The sequence below is a fragment of the Sesamum indicum genome, linkage group LG5 (assembly GCF_026168435.1).
Source record: "Sesamum indicum cultivar Baizhima isolate 11 linkage group LG5, ASM2616843v1, whole genome shotgun sequence".
NCBI classification, from domain to species: domain Eukaryota; kingdom Viridiplantae; phylum Streptophyta; class Magnoliopsida; order Lamiales; family Pedaliaceae; genus Sesamum; species Sesamum indicum.
This window is the reverse complement of record NC_142661.1, coordinates 16,809,304-16,834,616: the sequence shown is the minus strand read 5'-3', so window position 1 is coordinate 16,834,616 and position 25,313 is coordinate 16,809,304. Positions and strand designations below refer to the sequence as shown.

General features: G+C 33.5%; 4 protein-coding genes across 9 annotated transcripts; 1 reads left to right on the top strand and 3 right to left on the bottom strand.

Moving 5' to 3' along the window:
* The first annotated feature begins 80 nt into the window (after positions 1 to 80).
* AGG3 (guanine nucleotide-binding protein subunit gamma) lies at positions 81 to 3,465 on the top strand. 6 transcript variants are annotated; one of them, XM_088880525.1, is made up of 6 exons: positions 81 to 177; positions 1,021 to 1,221; positions 2,279 to 2,331; positions 2,491 to 2,535; positions 2,632 to 2,679; positions 3,071 to 3,465. In XM_088880525.1, exons 2-6 carry the CDS (start codon positions 1,078 to 1,080, stop codon positions 3,411 to 3,413), a joined length of 633 nt encoding a protein of 210 aa, XP_088736651.1. In that variant the 5' UTR covers positions 81 to 177; positions 1,021 to 1,077; the 3' UTR covers positions 3,414 to 3,465. The 6 variants fall into 6 exon arrangements, with proteins under 6 accessions (XP_088736651.1, XP_088736650.1, XP_088736648.1 ...); XM_088880524.1 differs by lacking the exon at positions 81 to 177 and adding an exon at positions 184 to 666; XM_088880522.1 differs by lacking the exon at positions 81 to 177 and adding an exon at positions 184 to 666 and having other exon boundaries at positions 935 to 1,221.
* Positions 3,466 to 3,557: 92 nt separating this feature from the next.
* Positions 3,558 to 6,791, bottom strand: LOC105161931 (Subtilase family protein). Its single transcript, XM_011079797.3, has 2 exons — positions 5,059 to 6,791; positions 3,558 to 4,437 (listed from the first exon to the last, which is right to left on the bottom strand). The coding sequence occupies exons 1-2, from the start codon at positions 6,671 to 6,673 to the stop codon at positions 3,776 to 3,778; spliced, it is 2,277 nt and encodes a 758-aa protein (XP_011078099.1). The 5' UTR covers positions 6,674 to 6,791; the 3' UTR covers positions 3,558 to 3,775.
* Positions 6,792 to 12,144: 5,353 nt separating this feature from the next.
* Positions 12,145 to 15,490, bottom strand: LOC105161929 (RING-box protein 1a). Its single transcript, XM_011079791.3, has 5 exons — positions 15,238 to 15,490; positions 15,077 to 15,127; positions 14,936 to 14,995; positions 12,426 to 12,497; positions 12,145 to 12,337 (listed from the first exon to the last, which is right to left on the bottom strand). The coding sequence occupies exons 1-5, from the start codon at positions 15,380 to 15,382 to the stop codon at positions 12,300 to 12,302; spliced, it is 366 nt and encodes a 121-aa protein (XP_011078093.1). The 5' UTR covers positions 15,383 to 15,490; the 3' UTR covers positions 12,145 to 12,299.
* Positions 15,491 to 16,851: 1,361 nt separating this feature from the next.
* RIPK (Protein kinase superfamily protein) lies at positions 16,852 to 20,597 on the bottom strand. Its single transcript, XM_011079905.3, has 5 exons — positions 20,057 to 20,597; positions 19,515 to 19,650; positions 18,353 to 18,489; positions 17,595 to 17,718; positions 16,852 to 17,526 (listed from the first exon to the last, which is right to left on the bottom strand). The coding sequence occupies exons 1-5, from the start codon at positions 20,438 to 20,440 to the stop codon at positions 17,087 to 17,089; spliced, it is 1,221 nt and encodes a 406-aa protein (XP_011078207.1). The 5' UTR covers positions 20,441 to 20,597; the 3' UTR covers positions 16,852 to 17,086.
* Positions 20,598 to 25,313: the final 4,716 nt, after the last annotated feature.

Genomic DNA, 25,313 nt, shown 5'->3' with positions numbered 1-25,313 from the left:
ACGAGGAGATGAAAGTACAGTTAACGGCACAATCAAATTCAACTTTGGCTCTTCTTCTCTTTCAAAACTATCTCTCTCTCTCTCTCATTCTTGCCTTCTTGCATCCTACAAAGCAGTCACGTGTGCTCTGCGGTACGGCGTCGTGCTTTAGGCACCCACCCCACACTGCCACCCTCTGTAAATCTCTGCAACACCATTGAAACACAACAACAATCTACACACACAAACACACTCAACTGCGTGGAAAGGGAAGTGACAGAGCTCTTACTTTAACGCCCCTACCCCCCACTCCACCCCACCCCCCTCAACTTTGTAGTAGTAGTAGTAGTAGTATAGTAATAGTAGTAGTAGCAGCATTTGTTTCTACCCACTCACTCACATATGTCCTCTCTTGGCAGCCTTTTTCACTATTAGCATCGCCATCATTGCTCAAAAGCCCGTCTTTTTCCTCCCATTATAGCCCACTTTTTACTCTCTCCCAATTCCACCAGTAAAAACAAGATCAAGAATTAAAATATAATTGTGGGCTGTGATTAATTTCTTTCTTTTATTGATTTGTTTTTTGTGTTCCTCATGAAATGAATGCATCTGCAGACAAGTGTGGGATGAAGTAAATGAATCATTTATTCAGCTACGCAGGCATTTATTTGCTTTGTTCTATACATGGTATGCTGCTCGTGCATGTATGTGTATCTGTATTTACAATTAGCAAATAGTAACGCTTGCTTGCTTGCTTGCTTTGTTCTGTTAATGGCTCTCTCTCTCTCTCTCTGGCTGTAGTTGTTGTTTGACAGAACTTTTGGGGCCTGGACCCCTGTAATTATCCCAAGAGTCAGAGAACTCAGTAATTATTTCCTCTGTCTTCTTTTCTTTCTTGTAACTTTTCGTTTTCCCATTCCCATACCTAACAGCAATTTCTCTCTCTCTCTCTTAGTCTGCAGGGTTTATGTGTGTTTGTTTCACTATACTGAAAATCAGCATTGCCCAATTTGGTTATCCTTACTTCTGTTAGTTTTCCAGTGCTTATTGTATGATTACATAAGCGGAGGGTAGGGGGTGAAAAGGAATCTTGGAGAAATGGCTGGCTTAAGGGGCAATGGGTCCGTGCCGTCACTGCCGCCACCGCGGCCGAAGTCGCCACCCCAGTATCCGGATTTGTACGGGAAGCGGAGGGAGTTGGCCAAAGTTCAGATGCTGGAGAGGGAAATTGGTTTTCTAGAGGTGAGTTTAAAGGATGTCAAGTTTCACTGTACAAATTGCTCTGTTTCAGTTGTTTTTTTTTTTTTTTGGCTGAGTTTAAAGTACACTTTCTCTGGTTTCCTTCCGCCTCACATTGAACTTATTTTAGCTCAAGATTGAATCCTGCAGCGGGTCTGTTTGTTTGGAGGACATTGGAGTTAGATTTCACAAAATCTTTGTTAAATTAGTGTTCATTGCCAACTTGTAGCAAATTCAACAGTTCTTGAGAAATAGTCCCAGCAATCAAATCCAAACGGGCTGTTTTTTATGTTTCTTGAATATTCTTGCTTTTTTGTGTTATGGCTGCTGATTGATGATGAGTTAGCTTATTTCAATCCTTGGGAAGGTAGGTGGGGAAGAGAGGCTTGAACTACGAGACCATTTTTATAGCATGTGATGTCTCCCTGTGTTTTTTATTTGTGGAAATACAAATTCCCTGATCCTTTTGTAAGGTGTGTCGTGCCGAACTGGCGGCACCTCGAGCTCTATGTAGATTTTTTGTTGTAATTAAGCAACCTGAGTTTGAATGTTTACTTTGGACCACATGAGCAATTTCCTCTTTAAAGACCACAAAATCTTGTATTAACTTGCTAACTAGAAGTTCGATGACTCCCGACTCGGGACTTGCCTGGATTCAGATTCTTGTTAGAGTTGTGAGAAAAAATCGCTCGAGCACTTGGTCTTCTTACAGATGCATCTCATCAGTTTCACCCCTTGACCTTTGTTTGCTGGAGTAGTTTGTGAAGGGCAAAGCTGTCTGATGAACTTCAGATATTCTGGTACTTGGCAGTTTTCTGGAGAACCTTTGGATCTTGTTGAAACTTTGTGGTGATTTACTGTCCTGTTGGCTTCTAAGGTGTTGTATTCAGATTGTTGCAGATACATTAGGAAATGGAGTTTTAAACTTCAATGTTTCTGTATCATGTGAAGCATTCATATGTTAACAACCGAGTTCATTCCTCTGTTCATGACCATGACTTTACTGCCGGAAAAGTTTAATTTTCAATAATAGATTTCATTGGAAATTCGTTGTGGACAGGAAGAACTGAAATCTATTGAGGGCCTTCAACCAGCTTCAAGATCCTGCAAAGAGTACGTTACTTACTGGCATTGCATTTGCTTTGAATTTTAAGTAACCATTTTCAAGAACATATCCAACCGCCTCACACGTGGTTTTGCATTCCTCAAATTATGTCGATCATGCTACCATCTTATCACCAGTTAGCAGTAATGAGTATTCGGAATTGGCAGGGTTGCAGATTTCGTAATAGGAAATGCAGATCCTCTCATACCTACGTAAGAACCAAAAACTTGATTTGATTCTTCTTGCATGTCGATGTGTAATAATACTATGTTATCATTCTTCTTATCTTGCCTTTTAAATCTTGAAAGCAGAACCAAGAAGATCCGCAGATCACGTCGCTTCTGGAAATGGCTCTGGTACCAAGCTCTCAACTCCATATTTAAAGTTCACATAAGAAGATCTAAGATGAGATGCAGTACTTTTAGAGCTGAATTCTACTCCTTAAAGGGGAAAAAGATACATAGTTTCTCCTCCAAAACTGATTAAAACTTAATCTAGTCCCTCTGTTCGAACAAGGATGAGAAATTCACTGCAGTTTAGCTGAAGAACGTAGAAGAACCTGGGGAAGGACCTTTTTCCCATAAATAGAAAAGTGACATGGATTTTATACATGTAACGCAGTGAAGTGAAACACAAGACGAAAACCGAAACTAACTTAAAACCTTCTTTAGGTTATGTGTTAAACTTACTCGGCTCTATTCCAGAGCAGATACTTCTGTTTATAACACGAATTACCTTTTTGGGCAGTGGAGTATCCTGTTTCAACGTATCGTGGATCTGCTGTTGTAGTTGCTTGCCTCATTTCCAGATTCCAAGCTGCTGCTGCGACTGCATGGAATGCAACTGTTGCTGCAACCCCTGTGTGAAGTGCCGAATGCCCAAGTGCCATTGTTTCTCCTGCTGGAATAGCCAATGCTTTAACAAGTGCAAATGTAGCCTGGACTGCTGCTGCTGCTGCAGCATACCAAAATGTCCATCCTGCCCTACCTGCTCTTGCATGAAGTGTACATGTAATCCTAAATGTCCCAAGTTAAATATATGTTCATGTTGTCACAAAAGCTGTTGCTACCCTTGCTACTTCTGTTATTAGCACAACCTCAATTAATATAACTATGTGTGCTGTTCTACTGCTTTTCCCTTTATGGATCTCCTTTTTGAGGTGTTGCGCTTGCCAGTCTTGATAAGTTAATTATGATATAACAACGCGCGCATAAAATCATGTATGGTCTATCAGTTTATAAACTGCATGAATAAGGCTTTGTATTCGGCCGGTTTAAAATCCCATTAAAAACAAGAAGGTGCGTCAAGCCCAGTTCAATTACATTACAGTTCACTAACGCGCGAAAACCGACTTTTGAGGAACATAGTATCCTCTACTTTCCCATAATTAGTTGTTCCAAACCCCCTTGTCCGAGATTTCCTGTAGTGACTGGAGCCCATAATGTCAACATCTCACAGCTGCGTCCATGAGAAGGCAACCGGGCTCTTCACTTGATCTTGTGCATTCTTCCAAGTAATTGAACCAAATGCATGAGACACTGGATTAACACTCTTCTTGGACGTGAACGTAACTGTATACCGTTGCTTATCTCCTACGTTCTTGAACACGAGTTTTGAGGGCTTCACGCTCACAGCCACAGTTGGGGGTGCCTCAACGGAGACAAGGTAAACAGACCCTGCAGCTCCCACGTTGGTTAATTCTCGGGAGTACTTTACGATTCTAGACTTGCCGAACAGCACGGAGAAGGAAGGATAGTTGAGCTGGCCAGGGTCACGGAACTTTCGAGCACAAGTGATATTTGGGCGTTTAGCAATAGCCTGTATCATCTCAACAGTATATCGCAACGAGCAAAGGAAAGCAACATAATCTTCTGGTGTGGCGTCATACACAAGCCCCGGAGATAGGGCCTTGTGGGGATTGACATGGCCGGCTCCATGAGCCCACGGAGTAGAGAGTGAGTAATCGGCAGCATCACGGAGCGGGGAGTTGGCGTTGTCTAGTGTGTATGCCGTGGTCATCAATGCTGATTTAATGGCGCTTGGGCTCCAATTCGGATGGGCTGCTTTCAGCAGAGCTGCTAAACCGCTTATGTGAGGGCAAGACATCGATGTACCTGCAAATTTCATCATACAGTTAACCTACATGATTCGACATCCAAGGCCATTAACCAATTGCAAACCAAACTGATGAGAGAAAGAAACAAGGATTTCAAATTGGATATTCTATACCAAATCCTATTGTATCTTCGATGAGTTTACATGATATATTTTATTTAGAAAGATTTTATTCAAACTATGATGTTTAATATATTAAATAAAATAAAAAATGCAATGCACAAGAGAACTAGTGCCACCGCACAAGAAAACGGACACCATAGAAGTCAATAAACAAAGGACTCACAATCTTTTTCAAGCACGCCCAACTCCATAAAGTAGTTCAAAAAGGCTCCTCATGTTAGAAAAATAATTGCACACACATATGCAATGGTATCTGAGATCCAACTTTTATCTTTTTAATAAAGTAAACAGATCATCCTTATCACCATTTTTGACAATTTTCAGTTCTTGATATTGCAGTTCATCCTTTGGCAACCCGAATGACACGGAGCTCCTATGATTAGGATGATTTCGATGAATTAACATAATTTTGATTCAGCAAACACTAAATGATTATCGAACAACGACAGAAATGAAAATAATAACTGAGATTATAGCCGTTATGTATTCACTCTCACCAGACATGATGTTGAACTGAGTCTTCCTGGTGTCCTTATCAAGACCACTGGGCCCCAGAGCCCGTGACCATGCGGCCAAGATATTCACGCCCGGCCCGATTACGTCCGGCTTCAGAATCTGCGGCGTCACCATATTGGGCCCCCTTGAGCTGAACGCCGCCACGACCGGCGACGGCTTTACATTCACCACCGTCCCAGCAAAGCCCATCATAACCGTCGGGTTCTTAGCCGTCTTCACGTACTGCCTTATCATATCACCCGCTTTCCTCCCCACCGCCACAGCCGGCAAGAGGTGGCTGTCAGCTACCAGCTCCTCCCCGCTGGCCGCCGTATTGGCCAGAATCATCCCAACACCGCCCGCCTCCCTCACCACCGCACCTTTCTCAACCCTCGGACTAATCCCTCTATCACATACCACCACCTTTCCACGCACGGTGGCGGGATCCAGAGACCCGGCTAAGCACATATTGCTAGAACTATTGCTACCTTTGTTGTACACTAATTCCACCATCCTCCTCCCAATGCCTTTTCCACTATACAGTGAAACTCCAGTGTATTTCTTGCCGTTGCCTAAAATGGCGAAAGCAGGGAAATCCCTGTCTATTGTGCCAGCACCAACAGTCATAATCCATGGCGCAACATTTGCGAGTGATTCTTTAGTAGGCCCACTATTTCCTGCCGAACATGAAACTAAAATACCTTTCTCCATTGCTGCAAAAGCTCCAATCGCGATGGTATCACGGAAATAAGGAGCAGATCCACCGCCTAAAGACATTGACAGAACGTCAACTCCATCCAGAATCGCACGCTCCATTGCAGCAAGTATGTCGGACCCAAGACAACCAGTTTTCCAGCAAACTCTGTAAGTTGCCAATCGGGCGTGAGTTGCCATTCCACGGGCAGTTCCTCTGGCGTAGCCTAAGAGGCTGGCGTTCACCACTTGGGAGCCGGCGGCGGTGCTCGCCGTATGGGTTCCATGGCCATCTGTGTCGCGGGGGGAATGTGCCTCCTTCTCCCCAGATGCCACGCTATACCCTCTGGAGAAGAATCGGGCACCTATTAACTTCTTGTTGCAGTGGATTTTGGGATTAAAATCATGGGCGGCTTCACACTCGCCCCGCCACCGCGCCGGCACATCAGGCATGTCAGCATCGATGAAGGACTTAGATTCGGGCCAGACCCCGGTGTCCAAAACGCCAATTATCACGTCTTGAGAGGCCTGATTGAGTTCCTGCAGGCTGTGCCCCGCCCACGGACCGAGCCCACTGTCAAGTCCCAAAAACTCCGGAGTGCGGGTGGTATGGAGACTGTAGATTGTGTCCTCATACACTCCAACCACCGACTCCGATTGACGAAGGGACTCGACTTCCTCCGGGATGAGGGCGGCGGCGTAGCCATGGTAGGCCACGTCGTAGGTGTAAAGAAGGGAGTCCCCGGCGCCGGAAGTGAGCGACTGTAAGTGGTCAGTGTACCAATCGCTGTGGGTAGCATAGGATGCGGGCTTCTGGTGATGCTTCATGTGCACGATGTAAGTTTTCTTGGCACAGGTCAGATGCAAACATGAGGGAATAACAAAGGAAACGGCGAGGAACCAGATGACAGCCCTGAACGCCATTGTTACAGATATGAAGATGAGAATGGAGATTAATGTGTGTGTGTGTGTGGGTGTATTGGAGAGTGGAGACAGTCGGGTGAGACTGTCAAAAGAGAGTAGAAGGTAAAGGGAGGCGGTTGTCGGGGTTATAAACGTGGAGGGGATAATTACAAGGCTTAAGGTTTCGTTTTTTCACGAGAATGCCACTCCCAACTCAGAGTCGGTTTGTTTGGATTAGATTTTAGGGGGCAAGTTACAAGACTTGATATTTTTATGTTATATATATTATTTTAGGACAAATTATTTTAATAATATCAAAAATCGAGTAATGTTTTGAAACTTTTAAAGATATAAAATCGCGGTGTCATTATTTTTATTTAAAAAAATTAGGCACCCTAATTTTGAATTACGGTGTCTTTTCATATTTAAAGAAAAAGAAAAATTCAGGGACACCGCCATATCAATTTATGGTGCTTTTTCTATAAAAAAAAAATTAATGTTTTTGTCTCTAAGCATTTTGCCTATTTCTCTTCAAATTAATAATACACAAGATTTATTAATTTAGAAACTAATTTAGATGGTTAATAATATGGATAAACTATATTAATATTTTTTTAAGTTAGATCAAATTACACAAATACCGTCTGTGTTTTATATTAAATTAAAATTATTTTTTCCTATAAAATATATTATAATAATAATAATAATTTTTTGTTGCGATATCGTCACTTCAATTAAGTCACGTGATATAATTGCTGTCAGTTTTAAGTTTATTTCTTCGAAAATATAAGTTACAAATAAATTGGCTCGTAAATATTTTAATTAGTCATTTCCCTTCTTATTATATAAATATGGTTTTTTTTCTTTTTTTATAGAAAATGGCACCGCGAATTGATATTGTGGTGGCACTAAATTTGTCTTTTTTTTAAAAAAAAAAAGCACCGTGGTTTGAAATTGCGGTGCTGTTAATTTTTTTTTAAAATAAAAATGGCAGTAATCGCGGTGCTGCCTATATCTTGAAAAGTTTTAGAACAACACTATTTGTGTAATTTTATTTTTTTATATTATTAAAATAATTGCTCTTTTATAATTATATTTTTTAATAATATTAAAATAATTTAAATAATACCTATCTCTTAAACTAATAAACGTGACACTTATTCTCTACAATTAATTTTTTTAGACAATATAATCCTTATATTATATATATTTAGTTCAAAGAATTTCATTTTTTAGCAACTTTGTATTATAAGTTTAATTAAAAAAATTAATTAAAAAAATCTTTTATTTATAATAAAGTAAAATATGATTAGTGAGTTAAATTTATGATTTTCCTTTTTCTTGCAAAATTCAAAGTCAAGTAATGAATAAGTATAACAAATATACAAAAATATTTCTTGAAAAGATTTTATTAATTTGATAATAAAATTAAGTTATTAATTTGGTAACAAAAACTTAATAAAATTAAATTATTAACTATTTATTCTTTTAGATAAAAATGAGTAATTACATATCAATTTTTAAACATATTTTTTTTAAGAAATATGATAAAATATATTTTTTCATTTGGTTAAGCATATATATTTGTCAATTTTATTTTAAAAATATGCATGATACCCCACTTTTAATTTAAATTCTTAATTTACTAAAAAAATTAATTAAAAAATAATTTGGTGATGATTTCAATTACAAAATACCAAAGTATATTCGAAATAATATAATGGTTCAAGGCATTAGGGGCATTTTTGTCCAATCAAGGGGGTAAGTGTTATATTTGTTAATTCAATGAAATAAATATTACATCAAGTATAATTCAGAGGGATAGAGTGTGTTTTATCCTAGATTTTACGTCACAAAGTCTATTTTATATTAGGGTAAATTACATTTGTCATCCCAATTACGTCCGTTTTATATTTTATTATTGATTTTTTTTTTTGTCAACTTTTGATCATAATTAACAAAATTTGCACTTAGGCATATGTAACTATTCTTTTTTGTTGATTTTTCTAACAAAAAAACATCACATGTTGTGCACATGTGAAAAATATTACATCATATAGCCCTTAAATATCACATGTGCACTGCATGTGATTTTTTTTTTTAAAAAAGATTAAAAAATAGTTATAAATGAAAAAATGCAAAATTTTATAAAATTGAAATGCTTGTTAACACAAAAAAAAAAAATAGATGCCAAAATGTAAAAACCCGATTATAATTTGACATAATTACGAATATCCTCTAATTTTTTAAAAAATTATAAATATTCCCCTCATACGAAAAATAATTATGTAGTCCCTAAACGGTGAAATAGACATTATCGTTTCACCCTTATTGAACTTTTTTCTGGAAAATAAAAAGAGTATTAAAAAAAGTATAAAAACCTTTTAGGGTGTCTGAAATAAATCATCTAGAAGAAATATTAGTTCGTAAAATATTTTAAATAATTATAATATATATATCATTATAATTTATAATTCAAAAGGACATTTTAATCAGTTCACCATAAAAATTAGGGATTATAATTTTTTAAATAATAAAAAAATATCTGTGATTTTATGATTAATAAATTTAAATTTCGCCAACTAAACTCGACTCGATCAAATCATAAAGAATGCCATTTATATGCAGTCATGGAATGTAGATGCAAAATTAATTAATGAAAAACAGGAAAATGAGAGTGGGAGACACCTATCTACCACTCTTTACAACAAAGGTTGTCAGTAGGTACATTTTGACTCATGTTCTGTAATTGCTTTAAACATATATATATGTATAATAATATACTTAAAACTACTTCAAATCTCTATTGCACTCAACAGCTTTCTTCATTTCAACCAACTCAGAAATCTCCCCACTATAATTAAAACGCTAAATTGAAAAGAAAGCCCATCTAACATACAATTACGCTTTTCCCTTTAAAAAATTTGATATAATTATACGTAAATTTTTTTATAATTTAAAAAATTAAATTTTAACATTTATAAATTTTGCTATCGTCTAATAAATAAATATCTCTATTAGTTAAAATTTATTGAATTTGATTATATTAACAATATATATATATATACTTCCGATTGACATATTACTAACTTATTGCAGGTTAAATAAATCTTTTTATGACCAAATTACCCTCATACGTCTTCACGCATTAACATGTGAAGAGACATATTTTCACCGTTATAAGAATAGTTTAGTTCGAAAAAAATTAATTGACCTATAATTAATCAACAATAAGTTAATCGAGGCTAATATCAATCTTCATTCATTTTTTTGTTAATATCAGTAAATTTAGAATAACGAGTGGACTTATTTGTTAGACGGAAGCAAACCTCAAGGGTGTTAGATGTAATTTTCTACTAAATTATAAAAAATTTACGTATAATTACACCAAATTTGAAAAGAGATGTGTGCAGTTATCCCTAATTATAAGTATCTTTTTGTCAGTTAAAAAAAAATAAAAATGCTCACTTTTATTCTTGACATCTGTTTCAAAAAGAAGATTATTCTGTTGGTTTTTATTTAATTTATATTAATTTTAGAATTTTAAAATATTTTATAATTAAAATAAAGTGAAATTAAATTTACACATATAATGTGTGTAAAAATGTTAGAATCATCATCAATTTGTTTTACATGGGTTGCTTAATGTTGTGGATAATATTTGATGTTTTTATTTAAGATAAGGTAATTTAAAAAAAAAAAACTAAATAAATTTTAAATTAAAACAAAAATGATAAAGTATATTAGATACACATTCAATACAAATTTTCTTAGACCAAAATCATCAAAGTAAAATCAAATAGAATAATTATTTATATTTGGATCTCAAAATAAAATAATAATTAAAAAAATTAAACTTAGCAATAATTTATTATGTTGTTTATATACATTAGATTTATCAATGTATATTTAATTTTTATTTTTATTCATAATTTATCAATAAGATCATAATCAGTGAGACTCCATTCACAAATAATGCTTTCACGAATCTTTAAAGTATGCATCATTTAAAAAATAATGTATATAAAAATAGTAAATCTAAATATTAATAGCAATCGAGTTTATTATTATAACACATTAATTTTCAATTTTATCACTTCAACCAAATGTTATTGTCTATTAAGATGTCAAAAAGTATACATAGCATAATTAATATGTTCAAATAACTAATTACTCAATTATTTATTAATCAAAAGTATATATGATTAAAGAATTACACAATAAATAATTTTTTAATTTTTTAAATTTGATCACTTAAATTTAAATAGATTGATAAATAATAATTTAATTGAATTAAAGAAAAAGGTCTAAATTAGGTACATAAACCCATAATTTTATGGGCGAAAACCCAACCAAAATCTAATTTATACATTTTTTTAAGGCATTACCTTACCCATTTATGCCCCTACATTCTAGGGATTGATACTTGTGTCAAACCTATCCTATTATGTAATTAACACATCACCCTTTTTTGAAAAAGAAGAAAAAAGAAACCCCACCAGTTGTACAATAAAAAAGAGAAAAAATATTCAGGGTAGATTACAAATATCTTTATGAGATTTAACATAATTATGAATACCCTCGTTATTTGAAAAATTTACAAATATTCTCTTTAAATAAAAAAATAATTATGTAGCCCCTAAAAGCTGAAGTGAAAATTGCAATTTATCCTTGTAGAATTTTTCTAAAAAATAAAAAAAATATATTCAAAAAATGTAAAAAGAAAAATAATTGTGGATAAATATATAATCTACAAAAAAGTATTAGATCATAAAAATACTTTAAAAAATCATAAGATATATATAAAATTATAATTTATAATTCAAAAGAGCATTTTAATCAGCTCACCACAAAAATCAGATAAAAAACCTAACAAAATAAGCTCATTGTCAAACGAAAATTAAAATAAAAATATATTGTAATTTTTCAAACAACAAAAAAATATTTATAATTATATCAAATTTCAGAAAAAGTAATTATCGTCCGCACTAATAACTATCACATGTGGTGGCAGTAAATGATATTTTTAAGGAGAAAACAGTTATTTTATTCTATTATAATAAAGGACAATTTTTGAACTAGATTCTTTGTCCAGCCTCTGTATTATTTCATATCAAGCCATCTTGGGGTCGTCGGCCCAATTGGTAAAGATACAACATTATGTCCAAACAAATATCAACATGGCTGTTGAGATATATATATAGCAAGATCGTTTAAGCTGAAACTAGTAAAGATTACTAAGTAGATGAAGTGGAGACGTAGTCCCAATATAAACACCCAATGTTATGAAAGCAAACATTCTGAGAGGTGGGCAAGAATCACGGGAGCAGCAAGTTTAACCCAGGTCTTGATAGGATAATCACACCGTTTTCGCTTTAGCTGGAGTAACCGAAACATCATTAACGACAAGCATAGATATCACAATCATGCACAACGATCTCAAATCTTAAAATATACATATAACACCCTCCAACAAATCTAGGTTTCCTAAATTTGCTACAACGAAAACTAAATGATTGCAGCGAAGCATTGAAGCAGTTCCGATCTGTTCAACTGCGACTAGTGATCATACTTCTGAAAATCCCAGGTTGATTCCAATCTTCTGATGCAGAATAAGAATATACCTCAGGACAATACCAGCAGGGCCCTAGTGACCATACTTCTGAAACTCCCACTCGCTGTTATCTGTAGAATTTGGTTAATGATTAGATATTAACACTTCCATGTAATGATGTAATTCACAGTGACATAGTCAAATTTGCAGAGCACTTACCCAGAGGGCAGACTTGACGGGTCTTGAGCCATCTGCTAATGCAGTGGAAGTGGAAGGCATGGTTGCAAACACCTATAGCAATTTTAAAAAAGAATAAGAGAATAAAAAAATCATCACGATCAGCAGGAGAAATTAAAAGCAACTAACACATTGGCATCAAGCAGGTTTATAACTGTGATTCACAGACTAAGTGATGAAATAAATGGCATATAATGAAGGCACTGCTTAAAACTCTAGTTTAAAGACCAGAACTTTCTAATGCTTCATCTCAACGTAAATACAAAATTCCAATATTGTATAGAACACTGCCTGTTTGCTATCTCTTACACTAAACTCCTACTACTTTTCTTGTGAAATTAGTCCAAGTTATAATACAACTGAGGAAGTTCTCTAAAGTAGTTTTTAGGCATGGCACGGAGGTGCTGCTTGAAATTTAACCAAAAATCTTCACACAGAAGACACAATGTGACACCAATAAGAAAACATGTCTGTAATATTAGGTGTAGCAACTGCTTTTTCTATTGTTTTATTAACCGGTTCATTGTCCTGGGAGAGGTGGGATCGATGCAAGACTACTACTTTAAAAACAAGAGTTCATTTTCAAATGATACTTCATGCCACTTCCATTCATGAATAACATCATTAAGAAACCTGGTACTCAAACACAGTACTACAACAGAAAGGCTCAGACCAGATGAAACTTCAATCAGACCTAAATGTAGAATGTAGCTAGTTTCTTGAACAAAGGGAGACAGGATAACAACTGTCAATAAAATATTCATAAGGATAGTGCAATATAAGATATGGCCATCAGCAGATTTTCAGTTTTGGGTTCTGGGCATATTCTTCACTATATTATCTAACCAACACTATTACATATTTCAGCTGCCAATGATTGCTCACCAGAATTCTTACGTACGGAAAGACTACATGTTAGCTAGTATGCTTGGCATAACCATTTTGAGAGGGTAACATTCAAGAAAATAAACAGAACTGGTAAGGGCTATGGCGGTCAATGAACAAAACTCAGAATATTTGCTACAAGTGTTACTTTTAGGAGGGCCTTATTACAACCTTAGTTCGTTCCCGGAAATTTTCATTTTTAATTACATCAAGTTTATTATGTCCCACTATCAGTAATATTACTCGGAAATTACGAGAGATATTCCCTGCACATCATGACAACTGATATATGTGACTAACTGAGCTAAATGACCCGCCTATTCCAACCAAGGGAAGGAATAAAATAGCAGGTCTACTGAGCTTAGGCCTACAGCAGGCGGCAGAGGACATGTGCAGGTGCTATCAGCCAACTCTTTAACTTTTCAGACAAGTGTGAAGTTAGTTGACTTTGATGCTGCAAAATCTCATATGCTACTAATTTTCATCTTGATAAAATCCTTCGAGTGAATATAATAAAACTTACAACAGCAATCTCAGAATGGCTGCTGAACGGTAGCAATGCAGCTCACATTTTGGAATGCAAGTAGTGAAAAAAAGAGTTTAATTGAGTTCACATCTTGAGTTAATAGAAACCCTTCGCACCTGCTGCCTCAGATGTGACATTAAAATTCAATTTAATGATGAAACAATTGAGAAAACCACAAGATTGTTTTGCTTAGCTTTTAAGATAACATGCCTGAACAAAGAGGCTATGCGGTACAAATAGTTCTATTAATGGAAAATTTTAAAATTTATCAAGGTAGAAGATCTCTTGAAGCCTCGGCAAAATTTTGGCAAGAAAATGTTCAGTTGATTGGAAGGACATCCTTTCTGCAGAATAATATTCCCCCACCAATATTTCACCCCAAAGACAAATTATCCAACAAAAGGAACAAGACCTAAATTGATATAGATAGAAATGGCAAGGAGGTTACTTGGGCATCTATCTATTTGACATGCAGAATAGCATTCAAGCAAAAATGTTGCATCACTTTTAGACAAGTATGAATACTACTGAAGGGAATCACCAAGAAAACACATAGAAAGCGATCAAACCCAATAAACATCTGTTTACTTGTAAAAAGAGGAACACAATAAGCAACCATTAGATAATTAAACAAACAAAATTGACAACCAGTGTTCTGCATAATGCAAACTTAGCATTATCTTTGTCCTATCGCTTATTTAACACTAGACGATGCAATCAAATCCAGCACGCAAATTTATAGACTAAATTGCTTCGACTGCACAAAAATACTAATCAAGAATATGTCTTATGACACAAGTCCAGCTGAAAGGCATCCTTAAAATCTTTTTGCTTGCTGATTAGAGATAAATCCAAAATATGACATGTGGAGAATCAAATAAACATCAGGGATAGAAAGGGAACACCCCAAATGGGCAACAATACTAATCCAAATTGAAGTCAAACTATATGTGTTATCTCTAAGAGTAATTATCCTATTTTGTCACCAAAAAATTCGATCACATCAATACCCAAACAACATTGTCGCAAAAGCACCACGGAGCATAATAAAAGACAATTGGGGCATAGCCGTGCAACATACCCCACGCAACCGTGCATTCTTCGCTCGTGGCACTGGCTTGATTAGCCTGACACTCAATACCTAATTACAACATCCCAAAATATTAGACCAATAAAATAAACCAACTCAACTGAAAAAAACAAAGAAGAATTTAGGACTCACAGAGATCCATAATATGATTCCTGCAAATAGCACAATTGTCCACCACAATATCTGCATCAAGAATTAGGGTTAGCTCCCGCGCAATCTCAGCATCAGAACTCAAGAACCTAAGTAAAATGAAAGAAAACCAAGTAGACCAAGGACTAGAACTAATCGCATACCCCAAGCCCAGAGAGCGACGGCGTTCCACTTCTTGATCTCAAATCGCTTCGCTTTCTTGGCGGACGTCGTCGGATTGGAAGGTCCGGCCCCGGAAGAGCCCTCCCCGGCGGGAACCATATTCACGTCGGTGTCGAGCGACGCCATCTTCGCTTGACTAGGGCACCGGCTTCGCTTGTTCTTTGCTTTCGGTTTGGAGTGACGTCTGCGTCTACAGAGCTGCAAAGAATCTCTACTTCTCAGAGAAAATAAGAGACTACGCACGTAAACGCATTTATGCTATTGGGCTTTCATAGAATGGGCCTAATCCAAACGGGCCACGGCCCGATTCATTTACAGTACCATGTGTCAAGGCCTAGTAAAATTATATATATTTATTTTTAAAATAAAAAATATATAATATGTAAATTTTACATAGAAATTAATAAATGATAAAATTATCTAAATTTTAAATCAAACTAATTAAATAATAAAATAAATCTAAATTATTTTAATAACTAAATTTACCTAGAAAACTAAGTGAATTTTTTGGATAAAAATAATGATTGGTACCCTTATCTAAATTAAATTATAAAATAGAAAATAATCTTCTAAGTGACAAAATAAAAACTATTTGATTTGAAAATAAAATTTAAATTAGATTACTAATTAATTTATCTAAAAAAATATTGAAGAATATTTTAAATAAAGAATCATACACTTATCTAAACTTAAATAATGATAAAAGAATATTTCCATGACATCAGAAGAAGTCTCTTACGATGAACAGACACTACAAAAATCAAATCCCATAAACCATATAAAATTTAGGATATAGTATTGCTAATACGTTTTTTATAAACAAAAAAATTCATGAGTGCTTTGGAGGGTTTTCTCCTTAATACTAAGTACACATTTGTAATTATTTCTATTTTTATTTTTATGGTGGGGATGTATTATAAAATAAATAAATAAATAAATTGTGGGTTAATTGATAATGCTCCTAAGTCAAAACCACCAAAGAAAAGTACAATCACTTCTAGAGGAACTAGGTACAATTTATACTTAGAAAATGCTTATTGAAATGTAGCCTATGGAAAAAGAAGTATCTTGGTGAGTAAATAATACTTAAATTAGTTGGATATGTTACAGTAAAGTGTTGGTACGTTTAAATTTATTTTCGTATAAGATCTATAAGATAGAAATAATAAGAACCACATCAAGAAAGACCCCCGATTATAGTCATTCAACGCCATAGGAAAATCTTGCAAAATAAATACTTAACGTCATAGGAAAGGTTTAGGTAGTAAGAGTTGTATCGGGTTATTCCATGAGCCCATACATACTTGAGTTTGGGTCGAGTTAAAGCCACGTCAGAATGAAACGAATAAACATTCCTATGGGAATGGGAATGAAAAACAAGAGATACTTTTTCTCGAAATATGGACAAATGGGAGTTTAACTCCGAAAGAAGCACTTCATGAAGCCTCCCGAAATTTGATTGATTTATTTATTAAAAGAAAACGAATTTATACATGTTTTGTAATTAAAAATAGAGTTGGAGATATACATTAAGAATCGTCAAAGGAATTATGATACTACAAACTGACTCGAGGAGTAGTTGATTGCTTACTTAGTTTGACCAAAATCAGTGATCTCATTCCAATTACAGTTTAGGAAATAAAGAAATAGCAAGTGTTCATGAATCAAAAAACCAAAAAAAAAAAAAGAAAAAGTACATGCACTCACTAATTAGCGTATTTGTTCTTTCACTAATATTCTGTCCGAATACTTATATATATACACTTTTTTATACTTGCACTTGTGTAACTCATTAACCTTGGTGCATTGGATGCAAACTTTTCCCAGGTTTTAATCTAGACCAGTTTCATTGAAAACAAGTGAAGATCTAGAGCACTTGGGCCTGTTCCTATGGCCTTTCAGTTCCTTGTGGGAGTCACCGTCTGGGGAAACTGCAAGCACAAACGTGCCTGTTTGAATGTCATCAAGATCCTTCAAGGGCTCCAAGACTTTGATCACTTGGCTCATCGTCGGTCTGAGTTTGGGACGATGGCTTAAGCATCGATGGGCTATTGCTGCCGCCTTCTGAGCCCCTATTTCGGAGTACTGCCCTTCCAGTCTTGGATCCATTACTCGGCTTAGCTTCCGGGGGTTCTTCAGCATTGGCCTCGCCCACTCTGCCAGGTTCTGTTCTCTGTGAGGCCGGCTTTTGTCTACCGATTTTCGGCCTGCTAGAAGCTCCAAGAGTACTACTCCAAAGCTGTACACATCGCTCGCTGCTGTCAAATGACCTGTGCATAATGTGTTTAGTCGAGTTCGAACAACATCATATTCAAAACAGATCAAGAAAGTTCATTACCTGTCATGATGTATTCGGGTGCAGCGTAACCGTGTGTGCCCATGATGCGGGTGGAAACATGCGTGTTGTCTCCTTCTGGTCCGTTCTTGGCAAGCCCAAAATCGGAGAGCTTGGCAGTGTAATCCTGACAAAAGAAAGACAAAAAGAGTAGCAAACATAAGTGGTGCCCGCAACCTTCTTGTAATATTGTAAATGAATAAATAATCCCTTATAAAAAAATAAATAGCGATTTACGTCCTCTCTGTATTTTTTAAAATACAATAATTTATCCCCTTATGATTTTTAAAATGAAACAATTTATCTACCTGTATAAGAAGATAAATTCTTTATTTCAAAAAGTATAAGGGGTAAATTGCTATGTTTTTTTCATAGGGGCTAATGCGATCATTTTCAATATCATAGAGGGATAAATTGTTATTCACCCTATATATAAACACGAAGAAATATGATTTTTCATGACAGTTAATTACTATGGTTAAAAAAAAAATTATGCCATATGCAACTAAACTACGGATCCACAATAACTATTAGCTACCAAAATATTAGAGGTGACTAAAATTATGACAAATGTTTTGATCATAACTAAAAATCATGTTAAAAAATTAAATTTTCTAATCGATTTTGCTTGACAGTGGTTAATAATATTAATTTATCGTAATTTTTAAAACGTGTTTGTTTATGTTGTAGCGAAAAAGTTAGTTTTTCTTTTTTTAACATACGACACAAATTAATAATATTAGGTATAGAAATGAACTCACGGAGTCCAGCAAAATGTTGGAAGTTTTAAAATCTCGGTATATGACAGGTTTTTCAGCTTCGTGCAGAAAGGCAAGCCCTTTTGCAGCTCCCAAAGCAATCTTCATTCGCGTTGACCATGGAAGTGAAACAGAAAACCCTATTTATCAAAAAAAAAAAATTATTTAAAATAATTGCATGAAATTTCTAAATTAATTCTCTCGTATAAAGTAATAAAACAATATTATAGAAAAAAGTCAAATATTAAACCAAATAAGCCATATTTTTCATTTCATGTGAAATTATTTGGACGTTGAGGTCCTATAACTTAATTCGAGGTCATCGATTTGAATATGTTTATCTCATTTTTATGTGAGTCTATTCTAACGTAATATTTCATAGTTCTTAGTTTTTTTTTTATTCTTTTTTGGAAAGTTGATTGCAATTATCAACATCAAATATTAATATCTTAACAATTACATCATCAATATATATTATCAATATCTAATAATTATTAATAACAATCATATACTAATTCTCAGTATCAAATAATTATACATAATCAACATCTACTATTAAAATAGAGACATCTCATACGTTGGTAGGTTCGAACCCATCACCTCAAACTGAGTCATGGGGCCTCAATTTTGTTAATTAAGCTATGTCTCTACGATCATGATTCTAGTTAAATTAATATATTGATCTAAAAATTAATGTATTGCTCAATTTCTTAAAATAGCGATAAAATTATATATAATTACGGCGTATATCTCAAAAAAAAAATCGAAAAAAAGAATTATTTCAATTGAGCTATTGGGAGATGTGGAATAAAAAGTAAGTATTATTACACAACAAACTGCGAAAGTCATGGCAGTTGGCATCTGCCAAGAAAGTAAGAAAAACTTGTTCAAAGTGACAGTTATATATATATATATATATATATATATATATATTGAGTGTGAATTTGTTTAACAAATTCATTGACAATAACACACAACCAAACTGCCCTTTTTCTATAATTATTTTTCATATTAAAATATTAATCTCTAATTCTTAACAAGTTAATCCAGTTGACATGCATATATATATATATATATATAACTCTAGTAAATTGCAGCTATATATGTATAATGTAACTGTAATCGATTCACTTAAAAAGAAGTAATGGATAGGTATTGAACTTACTTCTAAAGAGTTGATTTTCCAGGCTGCCTCTGGGCATGTATTCATATACCAGAAGCCTGTGTTCTTCTTCACAGCAGTATCCAATCAACTTCACCAAATTTCTATGTCTCAGTTGACCAAGAAATATCACTTCAGTCTGTTGATCAAATCCACAAAAATTAATAAATGTAAAAAAAAAAAAAAGTTTTGCATAATAAAATCATAATAATGCAACAGAAATTTGCTTTTTTTTTAAATAATAATTAATTAAAGGCAAATTATATTCTTATAATTTACTCTATTTACATATTAATTTAATCCAGAATATATCATATTTTTTTTCCTGTAATTGTAGGTCATTCTCACCAAAATTATCAACACGTGACTAAATTTGTCAAAAAAAGACCAAATGTCAGGTGTTCAGAATTTAACTTGTCAATAAAAGAATTAAATGCGTAAATTGAGTAAGTTATAGAACCAAAAATGCCATCAACCTATAGGTACTGGACCAAAAATGTAATTTTGAAGAAATTAAATTAAAGACTGTAAAATTCCATGCATACCAGCCATTCTCTATGGCCTTGCGCGCCATCCAAATCCAAGAGCTTGACGGCCACGGGCTGGGCCTTCAAGCCGGGCCTCATCTTATCATCAATGAAGCCCTTGTGAACAGGCCCGAACCCGCCTTGACCGAGAAAATTGGTGGACGAGAAGTTCTGCGTTATGAGCTTCAGCTCCTGAAGCGTGAAGACGTGGAGATTGGAGCCGGCCAGGGAAATAGACAGATCCTCCGAAAGCGTGGAACTGCTGAAATCCGACAACGAAATCCCCTGAAACGAAGGTTGCTTCAAGACGGGCTTCTTCTGGTCGGGGTTCGGGGCGTCGGGCTTGAAACAGCTCCGAAAACGGTGCTGCCATTTCATCTTCCTCTTCTTGTTGACAGCCATTGATTATGTAAGATGTCCTTATGATGAACGGTGGATGAGCTGAAAACAAGAAAAGATTGATGGGTTGTTGATTGGAATGAGGACTAAGTGTTGTGTTGGAGCGGACATGGAGACATGTAAGGTTTGCAAGTCCTTTTATAAGACTTAACTGAGGATGTATGGTTTTCTGCATTTATATAGTATGTAATAATAAATCAGATGTGGTGTGTATGCTCCTCCACTATATATATTATTTTGTATTTTTACCTATTTCTATTCATATTATATACGAAATTATATATGTTGACTAAAGTTGAAAACATAATATTTTAATAATATATATACACAATATAAACTAAGCTTTTTTTTTTTAAAAAAAAAAAGAAAGTGGGATACTTTGGGCCGAGCCTTGAATTTTATACGGACAGGGAATGTGGTTTTCAACGGGATCAAATATGTCTTAATTTCTTATTGAATGAAAGGATTTACAAAATAGAAAATCGTCAAAACTGCATTAAAAATGTCCTTATTATAGTCTTATGATGTGTTTATTAGGTCGTAAATGATAAATGTTTGAGATCAAGAAATATTATAGTTATAAAAGTTGTACTTGGAACATAGAGTTGGCGAATATTTATAGATTTTTTTAATTCCATTATTTTATGTGAACCAAAAATATTAGAATTGTAGGTTGCTCAATATGAATTCATGCATTTAATTTAAGATTCTGGTCCATACGAGACCGGGTCGGAACAATCCTAGTAAAATCCAAACCTTTCCACTGTTTGAAAATTCAGAGAATTAAGTTTTAATATATAACCTTCAGAAAATTACTTCCACATTACACATTTCAAAGATATAAATTTCTAAAATACGAGTACTTACAAAGGACAATTTACCAATACTGCCCTTAAATCAGTAGTAGAATTCAAATATATAACTTTTTATTTTTATTTTTTAAACATATATATGCAAATTCAAATATAAAATCTCTTGTAAAAATTTTGAGTTCAAACTATTGAGTTATTGTCCGGATCGCATTTTATACAAGTTGTAGGGGGAGGTAGAAACAAATTGAAATAAAATAATAGGCAAAAAATGTCTGGTAGTCATATAAATTTGGTTGGATAGAAAATGACTTGGCTGCCCTTCTTGACTTTCTTTCTGAGTGTGTGTTGTGCGTGAAGAAACACTAGCCCGCGCTTCCTCCTCCTCATCACCACCTTCTAATTAAAAGCTGGTTCACAAAGTATTTGGGCCCTTTTTAGTAAATAAAAAAAGGAAAACCATATACACAATATATATTGATTATGATACGTGTAAATTATAACTCTCTCTCTCTCTCTCTAAAATTCAGTATAATTATTAATATTTTTTTATTGTACTAAAAATATATAAAAAGTTCTTAAATGAAAAATAATTATGTAATTCTCAAATGGTGGGTTGGACATTATTACTTTGCATTTGTTGAATTTTATATAAAAAAATTTGCAGGTGGATAAAATAAATAATGCATAGAAAATATTAGTCCATAATTAAACATATTTTAGAGAATTTTAAAAAATACATAAGTTATAAAGTAAAAGAGCATATTCGTCAGTTGACCATAAAAATTGGATGAAAACCTAACAGAGACTAACGGAATGGACTTGTTAGACAGACGTTAAAATTAGAGATGGTATTTATAATTTCTCAAATAATAAGAATGTATTTATAAGTATACTGAACCTGAATGAAAGTGGCTATGATTTACCCTAATATTATTATACATATATCTTAGATTTAGCACAATTTGAGCTGCTTGTTTTCCTAGGCGGGATGTTTGATCCTTCAACACAAATTATACAGCTACCATATACATACATACAACATACAGTATAATATAGAGAAAAAAAGAATGCCCAAAAACACTTGTAATCTCACACACACCCACACGTGTTTGTGTGTGTATTATATTTATATATATATGCATACGCACACACTGACGTTGGATTTTACATAGTGATCGATCACAAAAAAAATTAAATTTTAATATAATTTGATATGACACTCACACAATCGAAAAAATAAATCACCACGAATGTTTTGTTTATATTTTTCAAAAAGGAAAAAAGGTCTTCTGGAAATTAATAATAACTATAATTTTGTCTTAATCTACACGCTAATGATTTGGTCAGAGGGTTAGCAAGTCAAATTATGAACCAACGTTGTCAGGACTTTGTAAGAATATATGGTAGTTTTTCTTTTAATTGATAAGAGGATGGTAGGTTTGCTTTCATAGTCTTCATCAATGTTCTAGAAATTTATTGATATATATATACATTGAATATCCATATGTATGTGTGTATGTATAAATAACTATTAAAAAATTACATTTTTTGTTGACCTATGTACTTTTTTAAGTCTCATGCTTTCAATATTTTTGAAAATAATTTCGTAACTCTAAAACATTCTCACTTTCAGTCCTTCTACCAATTTTTGGTGAGAAATTAATGGGAAAAAATTATGTAAAAGTCACGCGGCCGTTTTCCTACGTTTTGAAAAGATAACGGCCACGTGACCTGCATGTAGTTTTTTTTCGTCATTTTCCAATTGAAGTTGGCTGGAAGATTGAAAAATAAATTTTTATTTTGCAAATTTTGAGAGCATGTTCAAAATATTTGTAAGCAATAGGACTGAAAATGCATTAGGCGGAACTGTAGGACGAAAAATTCAACTTTCCCAATGCTCATACGACAAGTTACAACGTTTGTCATGTGATTAATTAAATTCTAAATTACTTAATAAATATTCAAACTTATTTTGTTCCTCCTACTATAATAAATATTCAAACTTAACATCATCATGAGTAGCAGGTAGGATTATTTATATTGTATATATATAGATATATATATATATTTGATATTAATTTGTAGCCGCCAATAGAATTAAGTCAATTGGCTTTTAATTACATGCTCATTTTATTCCACCATTCACCTCATTTATCCAATCTAGTTATGGTCATAATCTATTTGCACACAATTCTTCCTTAAATTAAATTTAGTCGAATTAAACCAATTAGAATAAATTCATACATTAGTTATGTGATCGATCATTTTTTCTTAAATATATACCAATCATACGGTGATTAAATATATTGCACCTGCCATACAATTGATTTAGATTCGATCAAACTTGGCTTTGGTTAGAATACTCAAATTTACTATTCGGACCCACAATTCTTGCTCCAACCAGATCTGATCAAACTAGCAATTAGTATATGGAAAAAGTATTATTCTTGTCATGTGATTAGTGTACATAATATTTAAGGTAAATGATATTAACACCTGTTGAGTTCAGGCCTGATCACACCAACACCCTGTATTCTTTATACACTTACAAGTGAGGGGGTGTTGGTGCAATGTACCTAGGGGATATTTGTGTAAAGTTTTGCTATTTAGAATACGACAATTTTGATTCTGCACAAATTGATTTTCATAATCAGGGTAAAATAATAAAATAAAATTTATTTACAAAAAAGTCAAAGCTAGAAGCACCCCTAACTTTTGGCTTAAAAGTGCTTCTTTAAGGAGTTTAAAAGCAAAAACTGACATTTCCAACACCTCAAAATTATAATTTTGAAATTAGAAGTTGAAAAACGTCTTTTCAAAACTCCCACAGACACTCCAATAAGCATTTCCAGAAGCAACTTCGTCTTAATGTACTTTTATTTGTACTCGTGTTAAAATTAAGTCTATGCCATGTTTGATTGGTAAGATTGATGCCTCACAACTTTGAGTCCCACAGACACAGGTGTATATTTTTACTTCTATAATAATATATTATTTTCTTGTCTCGTTTGAACGTATTCATTTAATCTGAATATATTAAATAATATAACGAATGGCGTACTATTAAAAATTAAAAAAAAAGGGGTTAAAATTAAGATGAATTTTGTGTGGTCACACACAGCACAGACACTTGTAGCTAATGAAAGCATAAATGTCAAAATTTAAAGGTGAAGTGATGAATGCAAGTACAACTACCCTTACCTTCTAAGTCTAGTGGAGTTTAACCAAACCCCTCATAAATTTCAAAATTGTTAGAAAATAAATTTAAGTATGGAAGAAATATGTGTATCTTATGTTGACCACTTTCTTGGATTGGTGGTGAAAACCTTATGATTCATACCCCATCTCTTAACAACTCAAAATATCTTAGGGTAAGTTATATTAATCTATTTTGATATTAAGTCGAATTATATAAATACGTCTTATTTTTTTAAAATTATAAATACGTTCTAAATTTGTGATTTTAATTTACGTCGACACCTGCTCAAGAATAAAAATATACACGAAAATCTATATTCGCACCCCGTCGGGGGTGTATTTGTAATTTTATTGACGGGGTGCGAATCTGTAATTTTAGAAATAAAATAGAGTGTTTTGTATATTATACACATATTCAACATAAATTTTTATTAGATTAAAATCACCAAAGTGAGACAAAATAGATTAACAATTTATTTTTGAATTTCAAAATAAATTATTATTAAAATAGAAAGTTGCGTTTTGAATTAGCAATAATTTACTATATATATACATTATATTTATCAATATATATATATATATTTGTAATTTTTCCTTTTCTTTTTTCTTTTACCCATAATTTATCAATAAATTCAAGATTATTGAGACCCAACTACAAATAACTCTTTATTCATAGATTTTTTAAAAAGAATATATTATTTCTTACATCATTTAGAAAATAATCTAATAAAAGTATTAAATCTACATATTTAACAGTAATCAAATTTAACATTATAGACCTTTAAGTTTTAATCTATCACGTCAACAAGATGTTACTGCGTATATTTTTTTTATGACCTGCATCTAATAATATTTATTGAGCCTGT

Coding starts and splice junctions, on each gene's coding strand:
- LOC105161929 (XM_011079791.3), bottom strand. CDS start 15,382: ATGGCGTCGCTCGACACCGACGTGAATATGGTTCCCGCCGGGGAGGGC. Junction 14,996..15,076: donor GAATCATATTATGGATCTCT/GTGAGTCCTAAA, acceptor TGTTGTAATTAG/GTATTGAGTGTCAGGCTAAT. Junction 12,498..14,935: donor AGAATGCACGGTTGCGTGGG/GTATGTTGCACG, acceptor AAATTGCTATAG/GTGTTTGCAACCATGCCTTC.
- LOC105161931 (XM_011079797.3), bottom strand. CDS start 6,673: ATGGCGTTCAGGGCTGTCATCTGGTTCCTCGCCGTTTCCTTTGTTATT. Junction 4,438..5,058: donor TCAGTTCAACATCATGTCTG/GTGAGAGTGAAT, acceptor TGAAATTTGCAG/GTACATCGATGTCTTGCCCT.
- AGG3 (XM_088880525.1), top strand. CDS start 1,078: ATGGCTGGCTTAAGGGGCAATGGGTCCGTGCCGTCACTGCCGCCACCG. Junction 1,222..2,278: donor GGGAAATTGGTTTTCTAGAG/GTGAGTTTAAAG, acceptor CGTTGTGGACAG/GAAGAACTGAAATCTATTGA. Junction 2,680..3,070: donor CGCTTCTGGAAATGGCTCTG/GTACCAAGCTCT, acceptor CTTTTTGGGCAG/TGGAGTATCCTGTTTCAACG.
- RIPK (XM_011079905.3), bottom strand. CDS start 20,440: ATGGCTGTCAACAAGAAGAGGAAGATGAAATGGCAGCACCGTTTTCGG. Junction 17,719..18,352: donor CCAACATTTTGCTGGACTCC/GTGAGTTCATTT, acceptor TTCTTTTGTCAG/GATTACACTGCCAAGCTCTC. Junction 17,527..17,594: donor ACCCGAATACATCATGACAG/GTAATGAACTTT, acceptor CATTATGCACAG/GTCATTTGACAGCAGCGAGC.